A 17,541-nucleotide genomic window follows, 5' to 3' on the forward strand; every position below is an offset into this window, starting at 1 on the left:
AATGTTTATTTCATGTTATGGGTAGTAAATCTCTAGTAAAATATTGATAGCGGCATCAAAAATCCAGTTTCCGACAGTCTCTAATATAAATTCCTTTGTATTAGACTGTGAGAACCTGTCTTATTTATTCCTCAGCTGCCCCTTAGAGCCTACTGAGAGAGAAACTGAATGATTAAAACGTGTGAGGAAGATAAACAAGATCAATGTTGAGAGTGAAAAGAAGGAGGCAGAGAGCTGCAGGAGCTTGGTGTGCTTTATTAGCTACTGATTAAAGGTAGAGGACGTGCCTTATTCCTAAGTAATCGGAAGAAACAAAACACACATTTCTACTAGTGGCCAGCCTTCAGTGTAAAGGAGGGAAGACTGAGGCATGTCTTACGCAACTCTTCAGGAGTGCTTTCATCATGAAGGAGGTAGGTGGTAACTTACTCCATATGAGTTTCATTATTTTTAGAATTTCTTTTTCTCTCCATAGAATTTCAGTTAGTTCAGCATCATTTGAGCCCTTTGTTTTCATGAGAAAATACTCTCTTAGTACAGTTTCGGACAAAAGATGTTCTACATATATAGCAAATATTTTTTGAAATGTACAATATGGGCCAGGATGTGTGTTAGTCATTCTTGCTTTTCCAAGAAAGAACAGATTAAGTAATTAAAAGTTGTCTGTGTTATTCATGGTAGATTTAGTATGTATACTGAGAATTACTTGATGTGTCACATCATGATGCGTATGTCACATCCACAGGCAACAGGGGCAGCAGCATATGAATGATAACAGACTTGGCAACGAGAAATACAACCCAGGTAAAATACAGTGACAGACCTACAACAAACTAAAAGCTACACATTGCACTAAGCCACGGTTGTGATCACAGGAAGACCAATCAGTTTGCCCTGTGGATGCGTGTCGCCCACTTTGTCCTTAAACTGCTTCCACGTAGTTGGCTGGCAGCATGCCGGTTTTGCCAGTGCGCTGCACTGTGCCGTACATCCAGCCCTCATCGATGGACTGCACGTTAACGATGACATCGCCGTCCTTGAAGGACACCTCATCGCTGTCGGCTGCGGTGTAGTCATACATGGCACGCACAGTTTTCTGCAGAGAATCAAGAAGCCGGTGAGAGTGGGTGTGTGTGGAGCAGATGAAGGTGGTTTGAGTGTGAGAGTTAAAAACATTGGTGATGTTGTATGTTCTTGTTAATTTTCTACAAACTGTCTACCACCTACTAATATGTATTGTGTGTGTGTCCAAAGCCTGATAAATCTTGTTCCTCTGTGCACCTTTGTTGTCCAAAAACTACTAAAAACACATTTGTCATCCACTCCCTTAATGCACCACTGAACACTTGAGTCAAGTTTGCAGAAAAACTACAGACTTCTGTTCCAAGTAAGGATTAACATCACTGAAATGACATGTCTCATGTCTGCTTCACCTCGGACAACACCCGGCATCACTGCTGGATGCATTTGGGTGTGGTCTTTTGCAGTGTGTGTAAAGTGTGTTACTGACCCCGGTGGTGGAGGGGTGTGAGGGGATGGAGGAGACGGTGGTCTGCTGGGTGGCCACTGATGATGACCTCTGCTGCAGCTCCACAGTCTTAGTATGCTGGTAACCTGCAGGTGTTAAAAAACATACAGGACAACACAGATAAGGCACAGACGTATCACCGATACATTTAGACAAAAAAAAAACAAACCAAAACATCTACTTCATCTGAGCTGATAAAAATAAACTGACACAATATAACACACGATTCAGCAAAGTGTGTTTGCTGTGGTCACTGTGGATCGTTACCCATAGAGGAGGCCATGAAGCCGTTGCTGTAGAGGGACATGTGGTGGTCGGCGTCCTGGGACACCTCAGACTTTTCATCGGCCATGCCGCTCAGGGCGCTGGTGGAGCGGGACTGCTCCTTGCTGCGACGCTGAGCTTGCACTGTCGCAAAAATACAAAGTATATGTTCACATGTAACATTAACATCATACATGGCTGGTTCAGATTTGTTTAACTGAACTGATGGATAACGTTTGGTCTTGTTCCTAATGATTCCGATGACCAGGGACCAGGCTCATCTTCACCTTCACTGTAACACTTTACAAGCTGCTGTTTTTAAAGTGGTGTCTGCTGTTTACAACATATAGTATTGTGTAGTTGTATGCACACATGAGGACATTTTCAAGTATTACTTAATTTGTCGACAAGTGTGACTGGTTTCTAAAAATAATGGGATAATGAATGCTTGATGACATAACTAAAGATAATAATCTTACATAATCAAGTGGACCCATCAGATGATTTGAAAATAATTAGAATAATGTTTATACTGATTGATTTTTTGTGAGATGAAAATACACTTTAAGTATGTAGTAATTAGTGGCAGAATGGCCCTTTTTGCAACAAGTAAGTCAGTTAAAGGAACTTGGGATCCTAGTGACACAACATAATAGGTGTTTGCTTTGGTGTTTGACCCGCCATTAAGTTTCAGGATTAGGATGAGGATGAACAAGATCATTTTAATTTCTGCAAAACACAACTCAAATGACATCGACTCTTTCAGACCAGTGAAGGGATCACCTTGAGACTCTCATCTCACCTGACATCATGTGCAGACTCCTGGACTGGATGTTGTCCTCAGCGGGGTCATAGTCAAACACAGAGCCGGGATTTGTGCGCCACACACGCAGATCTGAGGGCATATCAGGTAAGCTATTTAAACTTCTATAGAAGAAATATATAGAAGGGGGAGGGGGTCTATTTGAGTTAAAACAATGGGACTGAAAATGCTGGAGTTTTGTTTTCACTTCCAACTTCCTTTCTAACTTCCAGTTTTCAAAATTCTGTGCATATTTCCAGTTTTTGGGCTTATACAATGGAAAATAATGTAGACCAATATAATAATTCCGAAAAATGCAATGCTTAGTTCTGTAAACCGCATCGTATTATCAAGAAAAAGCCTCTACATGAACCACTTCCTCCAATAATATGGAGAATTTTCATTAAGTTTTAATCCACAAAGCCTTCAAAGCCTGTCGTCAGGGAGATTCTTAGTGTATTTCTTGAATTTCAAACAGGTGAAATGCATGAAACAGATGACTGCGTGTGTGTGTACCAGTGATGGTCTCCTGGTCATGCTCGATGGCACGTCTCCTCTCCATCTCCACCACACGTCTCTGGATGCCGCGGTAGCTGATGTCGCTGAAGTCCTGCGTGTTCTTCTTCACGCGCTCCGTCACCAGGTCAGAGGTGGTGGGAGTGAAGCTGCCCTTATGCTTCTCAAAGTCCTCGTGGTATCTCACCTGGAAAGTGACCACAGTTTATACATGTCAGGAATGCCATCTGTTTTCAAATAGTCACTTGCTATAATCATTAATGATGGGCATTAACCACTGAACTGTTTTGGATCCTCAGTAGGTGATGACGTCATCTATTATCTCATCTATTATATAATGTTAAAAATGCAAAAATATCATTCCAAATGATAGGAACAGCAGCAATGAAAATTGGACTCAGACTGTATTCTGTGTTTTTTCTTATTGTCAACAAATCTCATCAAAATATGATTAAGATCTGTTTGAACGTCTATTGTTGGAGTTGCCCAATATATCTGATTCTTGAGCTGCACCATTGTTTAAACTACTCACTAGAGCCCCAAATGTGTATTAATCCTCCACTGAAAATAGTTCCCAAAAAAATTTAAGCAGAGAAGTAGTGGAAAGGTTAACAACCTGAAGAGGTAATACAAATCAAGATGCATAAATTAAACAAACAACACCAGAGTCTTACTCCAGAAATGATGCGCTGGGTCTCCCTGACGCGTCTCATCTCGGGTGTGTCCAGAACGAAGGCCGCCTTGCCCTGAACCTGCTTACGGAAACTGTCAGAGTACAGCACCTGGTGGAAAGTGAGGCCAGGACGGCAGAGGAACAGAAGACACACAGTGAGTGTCTGAAATGTTTTAAACCTGAAGTCATACAGTAGACGTTAGCATCCACAACACAAAGGGTGTGGCAAAGAGACGAAACATTAAGAGGAAACACACAACTGCTGGCAGAATGAGCTGGAGCATTACTGGGATTTCAGACAAATGAATTAGCAAGGAGACTTGAGTATTAAATCAAACAAGATTACGTCCCAATCTTCAGTTTGAGGATGGCAGGGGAACAAGATGAAGTGGAGTAGTTTCAACAACAGGAGAGGTTAGCAGCGATGATGTGCACAGACACACCACAGCTGGTGGTTTTAAGAAGAGAGCGCAGTGGGCAGAATTAATACAATTAACCAGAGACACCAGGAGACAAGTCAGTTAGGAAAGGGTTAACATGGGGTAGAAGTAGAACATTTCTTCATTAGAACATGTTCTTTCAGTGGTTCTGAAGGTACCGAGCTAATGTTTTCTTGGTTCCTTTTGACCCGCTCCATCTCTGGAGTGAACACCACAGGGGTTCCCTTGGCTGAACTGTCTTTATACAACACCTACAGGACAGAAGCACAGCACCCCAAGGGGCCAGTCAGACACTGTGAGCGTGTACACAGACCACACACCTATAGGACTGGTTTCATAGACTTGGATTAACCTCGAACTCTTAGACAGAGGATACAGACAAAGAAATTTCCAAGATTCAATCATCTCAGAGCAGGAACTGCTCTAAATTGCAGTGACATTTGATGCATTTGGAATATATTTAAGCAGTGCCTAAGAAATTGGTCCTATAGAGTGACTCATCCTGGTAGCTCCTGTCGAACAGCCAGGATCTCTGCTGCAGAGACAAACATGTGGGACAGACACACTCCTCACGCGTCAGCAGGACGTTTAGCTGGTCATTTACTGTGAAGTAGACAGTAACTTAGTAGCACGCAGCAGCTTTAAGTGAAGAAAAGCTGGGCTGCAGGTTAGAAAACTGTATGTGGAAGGAGGGTGGAGGCTTCACAGAACATCACAGAGGAGGGTTTCACACAGCTTGAGGGTGTTGAAGATTTAAGATGATTTAGAGGAGAAAAGGAATAAATGTGTGGATGATAGTTAGGCTACATTAGGTTGAACGTGGTGATGGTGGCAGGGCTGAAGCTCAGGAAACCACAATCTGTGCCTTGGATGAGCATGGATGAGATGAGCAGGAGGGCGATGAGAGTGTGAGATGATGGCAGGAGGGAGGGGAAGTAGCAAGGCTTATGATGGTATTACTGATGGGCACTGCTGTCCACTCTCAACAGTTAGGAGCACACGTGGTTCGGTTTTGTTCCACTACCGAGCTGATGTGCTTCTGGGTTTCTTTGACCCGCTTCACCTCAGGGAGGTCCGGTATAGCTGTGGCTTGACCAAGAGAGTCCCTGTATTTTATCTACCCAACAGACAGTTTGGGTTTCATGCAGAAAAAGTAAAGAGCACGTCAGTCAGAGACAATTGCAGGAAGACAAAGACACGGCACAGCACCAAAACTCACAGCAGATATGAAACATGGACTAAAACACACGTTATTTTTTTTCCTGAGAAATGAAGAAGCAGGTTATGTTAGAAACACAGTGGGGTTAAGCTGACCCCACTAGGCTCACTGGTGTTATATATGGATGGTGTTTTTGATGGTGATTTGATGGGACAAGTAGTTCAAACATCGAAATGAGCAGTGAAGGCTCAGGAGAGCTGTTATGACAATGTGACTGAGGGAGATGAGGAGTGAAGAAGAGGCGAATGAATGTACAGGGTCACTCTGTGGAGTACCGTGCTAATATTGAGCTGATTGCGTTTAACTCTCTCCATCTCTGGGGTCTCTGATATTGCCGTGCCTTGTCCCACTCCTGATTTGTACTGAAGCTTTGAATGAAACAGCACAAAAAAGTCAGATATGGTGGTAACACACTCAAAGGCAGATTCATTTTTATCTAAAAAGCGAAAAAAAAATGCCAAAAATAGGAATCTTTTGAAAAGCAAATGGAAAAAATGGAGTAAAATGTATTTTTTGGGAAAATGCAAATTCAAAATCAGCCAAAGGAGTGATTGATGAAACTTAGTTAGGATGGAGGAGGGAAAACCAAAGCTAAAAAGGTAAAGTTTCCTAGACTTTCAGCACAGGAGAAGTCAGAGGGCGTGCTGGGAAAAGATTATAAGGGGATAAAATAAGGGTCACTGCAGTCCTTTTCTCTACCAAGCTGATATTCTTCTGGGTTTCTCGGACCCGCTTCACCTCAGGGAGATCTGGTATGGCTGTGCCTTGACCCACAGAATCCTTGTACTGTATCTGCCCATTGAATAAGTTACACAGGCACAGTAAGACATGGACAAACACAAGCACATATTGTACTGTAGACACAGACACGTCCATCCATTCACAACAACAAACACTTTGGAACAACTGACACTAACAAGTTGCCATTTATACTCATTTTCACATATTTAACTGGGTACATTAGCAGCAAGTAAGGGGGAGAAATATGGATGTTACGCTTTAAAATGGATGATTCTTCATTACTTCAGGGTTTAGATGTGATGAGCTATCATGAGAAAGAAAAATTCTACAGAGGTCTCAGTGTCCCAGTAGATGATGTAGATGTTAACTCGTGTTACCAATTCGACCGGAATCACTGGCTGCCAAAAGTATGTAGACAACCAAACATCACAGACAAAATTTCAAAACTATGGGTGTAGCCTCCACTATTTAGGCCACAGGGATTTGATCACTTTCATCAACAAGAGCAATAGTGAGGTCGAACACTGATGTTGGGTGAAAAGGCCTGGCTCTGGTTGGAGTTACCCTTCATCTCAAAGGTGTTGAATGGGGTTGAGGTCAGATTTCTGTGCAGACCATTCAAGTTCTTTAACAGTAAATTGGGAAAACCATTTGATTATGGGTCTGGAAGTGGTGTCCACATACCTTCGGCCATTTAGAGTACTGTGAAAACAAGCTGTCTTGCAGAAATGAAGTAGCAAAACAAGTACATCGTTTTGTTTCCGAAAGTTAACAATAAATAAATAAAACATTTGGTACCTTTTGGGCACTGTGTAAAATCCAATAATTAGTAAAAAAACAAAAAACAAACAAAAAAAAAACCCCAAAAAGAGCAATGATAAGCCTGAAACAAAATCTCTTAAAAAGTTGGACTGAAAGTGGTCATTTGAATTTGAAGTGATTACATGTGAGGAAAGGTGTGGTTACATTCTACACTAGATAAGGAGGGAATGTGGAGGGAAGACTGGCAGAGGAGGAGATGAAGGAGGGCAGGGTCACTCTGTGGAGTACCGTGCTAATATTGAGCTGATTGCGTTTAACTCTCTCCATCTCTGGGGTCTCTGATATTGCCGTGCCTTGTCCCACTCCTGATTTGTACTGAAGCTTTGAATGACATAGCACAAAAAGGTCACATGTGGTGATAACACACTCAATGGCAGATTCATTTTTAATTTAGAATGGGAGAAGATGCCAAAAAGCAGAAATTAAAATAGACAATCCAGGGAAATGAAGACTACTTGAAGCAAAAAATGGGGGAGAGTTATATTTTATGGAAAAGTGAATAAAAGATGAATTTATCAGCTAAGGAGTACAAAAGTTAGATATGGTGGTAACACACTCAAGGGCAGATTAATTTTTAACCAAAAAGTGACAAAAATGCCAAAAATAGGAATCTTTCAAAAAAAAGAAGTTTAAAAAAGCAAACAACTTAAGGAAAAAAATGGGGTGAAATGTATTTTTGGGGAAAATCAAATTTCATGTGATTGATGAAACTTAGTTAGGATGGAGGAGGGAAAACCAAAGCTAAAAAGGTAAAGTTTCCTAGACTTTCAGCACAGGAGAAGTCAGAGGGCGTGCTGGGAAAAGATTATAAGGGGATAAAATAAGGGTCACTGCAGTTCTTTTCTCTACCAAGCTGATATTCTTCTGGGTTTCTCGGACCCGCTTCACCTCAGGGAGATCTGGTATGGCTGTGCCTTGACCCACAGAATCCTTGTACTGTATCTGCCCATTGAATAAGTTACACAGGCACAGTAAGACACGGACAAACACATATTGTACTGTAGACACAGACACGTCCATCCATTCACACCAACAAACACTTTGGAACAACTGACACTAACAAGTTGCCATTTATACTCATTTTCACATATTTAACTGGGTACATTAGCAGCAAGTAAGGGGCAGAAATATGGATGTTACGCTTTAAAATGGATGATTCTTCATTACTTCAGGGTTTAGATGTGATGAGCTATCATGAGAAAGAAATTAGCCAAAAAACTAAACTAAATTTGGTGAAAAGAGAAACATGAAAATAAATCTCAGTTAAAAGTTGGATTGAAAGTGGTCATTTGAAGTGATTACATGTGAGGAGAGGTGTGGTTACATTCTACACTAGATAAGGAGGGAATGTGGAGGGAAGACTGGCAGAGGAGGAGATGAAGGAGGGCAGGGTCACTCTGTGGAGTACCGTGCTAATGTTGCGCTGGTTGCGTTTAACTCTCTCCATCTCTGGGGTCTCGGGCACAGCTGTTCCTGTTCCCAAATCCTCTTTGTACTGAATCTTTACGTGCGTGAGGAATGAAAGCAGCAACCAGTGGTTAGCCTGATTTGAACTCTTGGATGATGTTGACTAGCTGCTTGAGCTTTTTTCCAAACTATAACCTTATTTAGCTGCATTGCACCTAGTGAGCAAAATCCAGCACACGTCAAGAAAAACACACTCAACTAACATACAAATCAAATTTTACAGGGGACAAAAAGAAGAACACACAAGCTCTGCACTAACAAGTATAAATGTTGTGCATCTGGAAAAGTATTCTGGAAAGTATTCACATCGCTTTGCTTTTTGCACATTTTGTTATGTTACAGTCTCATTCCAAAATGGATTAATTTTTTCCCCTCAAAATTCTACACAAAAGTCTGGGCTCTGGCTGGGCCACTCAAGGACATTCACAGAGTCGTCCTGAAGCCACTCCTTTGTAATGCTGGCTGTGTGCTTAGGGTTGTTGTCCTGCTGAAAGATAAACCTTCACCCCAGTCTGAGGTCCAGTGCACTCTGGAGCAGGTTGTCAGCAAGGATGTCTCTGTACATTGCTACAGTCATCTTTCCCTCAACCCTTACTGGTCTCCCAGTTCCTGCTGCAGAACATCCTTACAGAATGATGCTACCACCACCATGCTTCACAGTAGGAATGGTATTGGCCAGGTGATGAGGAGTGCCTGGTTTCCCCCACACATGATGCTTGTCTTTCATGTCTAAGAGTTCAATCTTTGTTTCATCAGTTTCTCGTGGTCTGAGAGTCCTTCAGGTGCGTTTTGGCAAACTCCAGGCAGGCTTTCATATGCATTTTACTGAGGAGTGGCTAGGAAGAGTCCTGGTGGTTTCAAACTTCTTCCTCTTATGGATTATGGAGGCCACTGGGCTCTTTAGGACCTTTAATGCAGCAGAATTATTGCTGTACCCTTCCCCAAATCTGTGCCTCATCATAATCCTGTCTCTGCAGTCTAAAGACAATTCCTTTGACTTCATGGCTTGGTTTGTGCTCTGACATGCACTGTCAACTGTGAGGGCTTATATAGACAGGTGTGTTCTAAATTGTGCCCAATTAACTGAATTTACCACAGGTGGACTCAACTCAAGTTGTAGAAACCTCTGAAGGATGATCAATGGAAACAGGATGCACCTGAGCTCGATTCTTAGTGTCACGGCAAAGGGTGTGAATACTTATGTACATGTTACATTTTTTGTTTTTCATTTTTAATAAATTTGCACAAAATTCAAGGACATGTTTCACTTTGTTATTGTGAGGTATTTTGTGTAGAATTTTGAGGGAAAAATGAATTTAATCCATTTCGGAATGAGGCTGTAACATAACAAAATGTGGAAAAAGTGAAGCGGTGTGAATACTTTCCAGATGCACTGTACACAGTCTAACAAATTGCCAGGTATTAGTTGCATGTATTAAAATGGTTAAAGGTTAAAAAAAAAACCCATTTGTTTGGTCCAAAGAAGGGCTGCATATCAGAGTTTGTTAAAGATGTGAACAGAAAGTGTGTAAAAAAATGTTAAAAATGTTAACTGTTAAATGTACATATTTAAATGTACATATATAATAATATATTATTGAGTAGATACCAAGCTGAAATTCTTTGTATTCTCTTTAACACGAAGCATTTCAGGAGTGTCCTTTACAGTAGACACTTTGCCCTTTATGTTTTTAAGGTCAATCTGGTATTGAAGCTACAGGGAGAAAAACAAAAGTGCAGTTAAAATGTTTCACCAAGCTAAAGATGTCAAATTAAAAAAGAAGAAAACTGAAAACCAGAACTACTTCTTCATATGAACAAAAAATTACTTTAGTTTCTGCTCAGGGTTAGCTTGAAAGATCACTTATATGCAAAACATATATTACTGTTCATTGTTATGAATACAAAACACATTTCATTTTCAACTGGATTCAATTCAATTAGACAACACCATACAAAAGTTATTACACTAACAGTACAAAAGTACAAAGTATTGAAGATAATACTTTACAGCAGACATGGAGACATACAATGAGCCACCAGATGCTGGAAGAAACCTCTGACTTTACATACATACATACATACATGCTGCCCCACGGAGCCAGCATAAAGCAGCATTTACATTTACTACTCACAGTGCTGAAGTTCTTCTGGTTCTCACGGACTCTCTGCATCTCTGGAGTGTCCAGAACTGGTACATAGTGAGACATGGTCTTCTCAGCTTCCTCTTTGTATTTTTTCTGTTGGACAAAAGCGCAGACAGCAATAATTTGACCTGAAACATACCTGAAAGGGATTTATACAGAAGTTAAGACTCCTCAGTTAATTATTTTGAGACATCTCCAGAAGCATAAGGAGATATTTTCCTTAATGAAACATTCTGAAGATTCATTCAAGGTTCTTTTTTGGTTTTTCACCTGGCTGACGATGTTCCTCATCTGCTGAGCATGGATGATGTCTGGGGTGTCGATGACAGTTGTGTAGCTGGCCCTGTCCATCTCAGCGGTCTGCTTGTACTTGGTCTGAGGAACAGCAAACCATCAGACAGCATTCTGGCTTCAAGTGTAACAGCAACCAAAAGCCCAGACAAAAATAACCCAGAACTTCAACCAGAGCACAATATGATTCAGACCTGACTGAGGATGTCAGTAGCATTCCTGGCCCTCATGAAGTCTGGGGTGTCTGTAGCCAAAGCCAACATTCCCTTGCCCTTGATCTCCTGCTCCAGTGCCTTCTTGTACTCTCTCTGTAAACATTACAGGTACAAAGGGTTTACATAAGAGAACAGCACATGATAAAAACAGACAGAAAGCTGGCAGATTACTACAAATAAAAAGCTTCTACTCATTCATATCTGGGGAGGGCTGCAAAACCAAAATGCCTACGGAAAATTGTGAATAAAGAAGGTTAGAAAAAATTAGGTTTTCTTTTAAAAATAACAAATATGGAAAAAACTGGACTGACTGGACTCCTCAAAACTGAAAAAGACAGCAGTGATTAAAGAAGTGTGTTAAAGCATAATTAGTAATTTTACTACAAACTTCTTAATTCTCTCTTCAGTTTATTCATCCAAAAAAAAACAAAACAAAACAAAACAAAAAAAAAACAATAACAACAAAATGCAACTGATTACTGTGCTATGCCTATTGTGCAGTCCAAACATGAACCTCAAAAGCCTCCCAGAGCATATCTTGACCAAAAAACTGAGCGAATTAAAAAGATCTGTGACACTGATGCAGTCTTTACTACAGCATCCAGAATTTGTCTTGTTTCTCTGGTATTGCAGGTCTGCTGTACCTGCCTGTCTACGTGAGCTGTAACACAAGAAAATGAACTATGATCTTAAATAAAGAATAAAATGAATTAAAGCTGCGAGAAGCATTGAAAGGGCCCTAACTTCCCTGTGCCCAGGAGTGGTGCCAATTCTTGTGAGTTTTCGAGTATCTCAAGTCCCTTAAACAACAGTAGCCAGAGACCATATAATATGCTTTGAGTACATTTGAGGTTAATTTTTGGAATATTTATGGTAGCATAAGAGATAATCATGTGAAAAAAATCTATAGGATCAAGGTGAAGGTCAAGTTATGCTTATGAGAACATTTTATAGACTTCAGAGAAAGGAGAGCGCTGGAAAATTAGTGTTGTCACAAAGCAGGAACGAGAGTAAGAGTCAGACTCAACAGCTGCCCTTTTAGTGTGATGATGAAGCTTAGTTAAGGGGATGGGATCAGCAGATGATGCACCAAGAGCGGGATGGTGGGAAGGCACTCGGTTGAGGGCATCATACTTTTTTCCATCGCCTCTCAGTCAGTCGTACCTCACACAGGATTTGAGTGGCATTCCTTGCTCTCAAAAGCTCCGGAGTTTCCTCCAGTACAGTTAGCCCTTTACCCTTCACTCCCTCTTCTAGATCCTTCCTGTACTCTCTCTACAGGATGGAAAAATAACAGAGAGACTGCAGAGAAGGGCACACAGGCAGGCCAGGCCAAGGCATACAGACAGACAGTACTGTGGGTAAAGCTCTGTTGCTTCCCCTTTAAGCTCAAAGTCACCAAGCCTCCCAAATAAGAAATTTAGCAGTGACAGATTCAAAGCTTAGGTCTACCATATCATCATATCATTAAACTGTGAAGATTGTTGCACTCAGTCACATTTTCTTGTGGAGACATTGGTGACCTTGGCAAGAATCCTGATAAAGACAAGAAGAACCACATTTTATCAGAAAATGCGTGGAAACAAAAACAACAACAAAACAATTCAAGTCAGCATTTCACTTTAAAAACATTGCTGCATCATTCAGATGACTGCATGCGTGCATGCACACTATTTAACATGAAGATGTTGGTCATCTCCTGATTGTGAAATTAAGACTCAAAGATGTTAATGGATACGGATATAAATACAAACAAACAATATTAACCTTCTACGTATCACACAAAGGATAGAGAGTATGGAGATGGATGGATGTGGCATTATCATTAGTTTATGGCTGGGTGTTGAATCATGCAAACTAAAATTTAACTGTATGGGTGACCTACAAGGACTTCCAAGAGAAGGAAACACTACAAAGTGTTGTAAAGAAAGAGGACCTTGGTTGTGAACTTAGTATGATTATAAAGCAGGGGTGAGGTAAATAGGGGAGGTTGTCAGGAATAAATTATCCTTTAGTTACCTCACTGGCTATTTTGGTGGCGTGTCTGACATGTATCATGGCAGGGGTAACCTCCAAGCCTGAGAGGTTCTTGCCCCTGTACTCCTCAAAGTCCTTCTTATAGTCTTTCTACTCGCCACAAAGATAAGACATGGGACAAGACAGAGCTCAGATAACCACATGCAAGCAGTGCTGGTTCAAAATGCAGTCACCTCATCCTCCTTATAATGACGCCCATTTATGTATCTGCAATCTTTAAATGTGTTGTGCGTGTCCAGCATTTGTGATCTAGTCTATCTAGTGCATTTGTGAAGTGTAGGAGTTTAGAGTGACTGCAATTAATTGTAAATGCACACTGTTCAATGGAAATGTACACAGACTGAGACAAACATCTACTTTAGCTACGCTATCCCTGCATCATGAGAGTGAGATTACACTTTATTAGGGAGAAACAATACATGTTGGATAAGTTTAATTTTAAAAGCATTTTACACTGCCTTCTTACAGCTTTTTTTTAGAGGTCACAATTTACTGTGCTCTGAAATGTCAAACAAAACTAATCAAAAAAAATCAGTGAGCGCTGAAACATGGTCTTGATTTAACAGACTGACATTAAAGGCACTGCAAAAGGTTTTTCCAAACATTATGTGAGTATAATATAAACAATATCTGCATGTCCAACAAGCTGAAGCATGTCTACATTTAACACAAGGCATTACGGTACAGGTTATCATATAGCAGGCCCTGAAGAGTGACTGAGAGAGAGGATTGTAATGCAAAGTGCATTGTGTTTGTAGCCATTTTAAACACAGAGGAGACACACAGGGTGTTTACCTGGCTCTGCATGTGCTGAGCCTCCTTAGCAGTCACATATGTGGGTGTCTCAAAGTCCAGCATGGGCTTGCCTTTCTCCTTCTCATACTTCTCTTTGTATTTCACCTGGAACATCCCACACAAATATTATGTTTTCAGCAGACAGTTTTCGTGCATATTTATTATATCACTGGTTTCCATTCATTTCACTACACGAGCTAAATCAAATGAAACAACTTTAAGATGTGTTTGAGTTGCGTAATTCGGCACAGCAAGCATCAAGACTGGATTCAGTCTTGTCAAAGTTAAATTACTATAAAGTGCTAATGCTGATGTAAATACGGATAGATTTGAAAAGTCTGCACTGCCTCATCTTGTAATCATAACATATCAAAAATAAATACACTTGACATTCAATGTGACGGAGCCAGTGTCTTACAGTGGTTTAATAATGGGCATGAAAGAGATCTTACGTCTGTCTGGAAGGTATGAAAAATCCATTAAAAAATCTAGTGCCCTACACCGCGAACTGCAAAATGGGGAACAGCGACAGAATAAATAATATGAAGCTAAAGTCTGCAAAGCTCAAGAATGAACGATTATTATTATCTCAAAATATTATATTAATTATTGTAGATTCTTGAATTGATTATGAAATAATCTGCATTCATTTGCATTTTTTGCTGAAATCTTTCATTTATTTGTGGTATTTGTATTTGTAACCATGTGCAATATTAAACACGTGCACCATGTACCATGTGTTGTGCCAGAGACTGCTTAGAACTGCAGGTATCTGTTGATCCCCACAGTCTGCTCCACTTACGCTGCTCTGAAGTTCAGAGGCCTCCTTGAGATGAAGCTGCTCTGGTGTGTCAGGAATCATGTGGTAGTGACCCTTACTCTCCTCAAATTTCTTCTTGTAGCAGTACTACAGGGGAATTCCCAGTCAAGTAAGACAGCTCAGTACAATAAATGAGAAAAAGAGCATGTGTCTGGAGTTTACTCCCATCCATTACATACTACAAAAAAAGCCTCATATTTTATGACAGAAACAAAAATAGTAACAACTGTGAAAACAGCTATTAGCAATGTCAATTAACATGACATGCTGACAAAACAGTAAGCAAAAATTAAAAAATGATAGTTGTGACTGAGTGAAAAATGATCTGGGGTCAATGGAGAGGCAGGGAGTTTTATGTTAAGGGATCATTAATAAAGGATTGTTTTGTATGAATGTTACAGGAAGAAATAAATCAAACTGAAAGAGTGAACACGTAGAGGTTATAGACAAAGTAGAGGTTATAAAAGGTGATAGTAAGGGAAGGGCAAAAGGTCAAGGGTGAGAAGGGTAAGGGTCACCACCAGATGAGGTCACAGAATAATGGATGTTTGGATGATGGAGCCGAGTGCATAAGTCCATGAGGTGGTCAATAACCTGCAGCATGGTGACTGTTACTGCGATAAGTGGAGGGTGATGGAAACACTGAGTTCAGGCACGTTCCAATGAACCACAGAGGGTGCACTGAAACCGGACTGAGTCCCAGCAGCTTCCTGGGTGGGAATGTGAGACGGTTAAAGGCTGATGAGGTCTCACCTGGCTGGACAGTTTGCTGGTGCTCAGGCTGTGCTGCATGGACAGGGACTCAGCCATGTCGGTAACAGGCTTGTGGATCTTCTTCAGGTCGCCTTTGTACTTCACCTGCGCATCGTGTTAGCAGACACACTCGTGATTACAAACAAAAACCTATCTCACAGTTTGTTGGTAAAAGGATTCCCATGGAACGATCCTGGTTTTGTGAGCACCTACCTCACTAGCCAGCACATTGGCATCCTTCAGCGTCTTGTAAATCTTACTCTCCTTCAGGTCATATTGTGGTCTCTTTCCTTTCACCTCCTTGTCAAACTTCTCCTTGTATTTCACCTATTCACGTGGAATATATGAGAGGATTAGTGTATGTGTTATCTTCTTATACCAGATAAACCAAGTGTGTCAAACTTGTGTATCTTCTACGAGTGATGTTTTTTTTCATGCATCAATTAATTTTCCTTTTTCATTCAACAACCAGAGTGTTAATTAGTCTTAGAGAGCAAAAAGGCCTCTATGGGTGCATTCACATCTGCAATGTGGCTCTAGACTTGAGAATAAAATCCTCTTACTTTTGTATTTCATTCTTAGATTTTATAAAGCTCATTCTGTCTTATTACAAACGACTCCGCACGTGTAAACATGAAACACGTGGAGAGGTTACTGTCATTCTGAGCTGTTTATTTCAGAGTTTTTCTGGTAAATAATGTTATATAGAGGTGCACTTGAAGGGTTCTTGTCTTTTTCTTTAAACAAAAAGTCGGTTATGAGCACATCTTGAGACAAGAACCATGAGACAAATGAGGTTCTGTTGTTGGTCCATATTTCTTAATAAATGCAAATCAAAGGGACCACAGTTTGCTTTGAAATTGTTGTTCTGGCTATTCTGGTGACATTCGCAACCACTGCAACAACCCACACTAATAAAGCAATCACAGGGTGGGGGGTGAGGGTTACTCTCACTCAAACCAAACAGGTCAGCTGTGCAGACGCACTAAGACACTGTTCGGGCCTAGTATCTCACAGATGTATGCAGTTTCTGCCTAAACTCAGCTGAAGTGGATTGGAGTTCACACTTGACCTTAAAATGCATCTCAAATGAGACTGAGGTGACAACTGACTTATATCAATAAATAACTCAATAAATTATTTCATATTGCTGCTGAACTGTGATCGCTTTGGCTATTTTGTTCATTACCCTTTTGAAGTTAAAGCTGAGCAGGTGGACCTTCAGTGCACATTTCTGTTAACTTTACAGCATGTACTGTAACGCTCAGTGATTCAATCCTTCTTTGTTTTTTTGTGTAATTTAGGTCACCTATGTTTAAAGGTATCAGCCTCTGATCTGATCACCCAAGATGCATTTTAGAGCTGAGTGTGAACAGAGACTAATACAGCAAACGGTGATCCACATGAACGCAACATAGACCTCATATATCAAAAAGTATATATGGAAGGGTTAAGGTAGTATCACTGTGGCTGTGTTTCAAAGGGAGACTGGCTTGTCCTGTCAATCTGCACATCAGTCTGCTTTATAGAGAAGACAAAGCAATGCCCTTAAACAGTGACTTACACAAAAAAACGTGTAAATCCAGCATTTTTCGGACTATAAGTCGCACTTTTTTTCATGGTTTGGCTGGTCCTGCGACTTATACTCAGGTGCGACTTATATAATAAAATATATACGGTAATTTCACATGTTCACGCTGACAGTCGCGAGGGGGCGCTCTAGGCTGGTGTCCCAGTATCTGCTACGCTCCTGTACCACCGAAAAATTTAAATTTAAACATAAACTTATAAAGACAACTGAGAAAGACTGAACACAAATGCCCCAAAAAGAAAATCATACCCTGCAGATTACAAGCTGCAAGTAGTGAAATATGCAGCCAAAAACGGTAATGGAGCAGCTGAAAGAAAGTTTGTAGTTAGCGAGAAACTTGTGAGGGACTGGCGAAAAGCGGAGGATACTCTAACTGCAATGAAGAAAACCAAAAAAGCTAATCGCGGGCTAAAAGCTAGA

General features: G+C 40.7%; 1 protein-coding gene across 33 annotated transcripts in view; it reads right to left on the reverse strand.

Annotated features, from left to right (window-relative positions):
- Window positions 1–235: 235 nt before the first annotated feature.
- neb (nebulin) overlaps window positions 236–17,541 on the reverse strand; it is a 62,805-nt gene continuing 45,499 nt past the window's right edge. For 17 of the 33 annotated variants that reach the window (XM_046405016.1, XM_046405017.1, XM_046405019.1 and 14 more), the window contains 23 exons: window positions 15,744–15,857; window positions 15,531–15,635; window positions 14,760–14,864; window positions 13,958–14,062; window positions 13,145–13,252; window positions 12,290–12,400; window positions 11,105–11,218; window positions 10,890–10,994; window positions 10,608–10,712; window positions 10,082–10,186; window positions 8,414–8,506; window positions 7,855–7,947; window positions 7,234–7,326; window positions 6,142–6,234; window positions 5,718–5,810; window positions 5,248–5,340; window positions 4,382–4,474; window positions 3,785–3,892; window positions 3,111–3,297; window positions 2,595–2,687; window positions 1,796–1,936; window positions 1,511–1,614; window positions 236–1,096 (listed from right to left, as the gene is read on the reverse strand). In XM_046405016.1, coding sequence (XP_046260972.1) covers window positions 923–1,096; window positions 1,511–1,614; window positions 1,796–1,936; window positions 2,595–2,687; window positions 3,111–3,297; window positions 3,785–3,892; window positions 4,382–4,474; window positions 5,248–5,340; window positions 5,718–5,810; window positions 6,142–6,234; window positions 7,234–7,326; window positions 7,855–7,947; window positions 8,414–8,506; window positions 10,082–10,186; window positions 10,608–10,712; window positions 10,890–10,994; window positions 11,105–11,218; window positions 12,290–12,400; window positions 13,145–13,252; window positions 13,958–14,062; window positions 14,760–14,864; window positions 15,531–15,635; window positions 15,744–15,857 — 2,535 coding nt within the window. In that variant the 3' untranslated portion in view covers window positions 236–922. The remainder of the gene's footprint in view (window positions 1,097–1,510; window positions 1,615–1,795; window positions 1,937–2,594; window positions 2,688–3,110; window positions 3,298–3,784; window positions 3,893–4,381; window positions 4,475–5,247; window positions 5,341–5,717; window positions 5,811–6,141; window positions 6,235–7,233; window positions 7,327–7,854; window positions 7,948–8,413; window positions 8,507–10,081; window positions 10,187–10,607; window positions 10,713–10,889; window positions 10,995–11,104; window positions 11,219–12,289; window positions 12,401–13,144; window positions 13,253–13,957; window positions 14,063–14,759; window positions 14,865–15,530; window positions 15,636–15,743; window positions 15,858–17,541) is intronic. The other 16 variants (XM_046405024.1, XM_046405022.1, XM_046405023.1 and 13 more) reach the window with 16 other exon arrangements.

This window comes from Scatophagus argus, chromosome 11 (assembly GCF_020382885.2).
Source record: "Scatophagus argus isolate fScaArg1 chromosome 11, fScaArg1.pri, whole genome shotgun sequence".
Classification (NCBI taxonomy): Eukaryota; Metazoa; Chordata; class Actinopteri; family Scatophagidae; genus Scatophagus; species Scatophagus argus.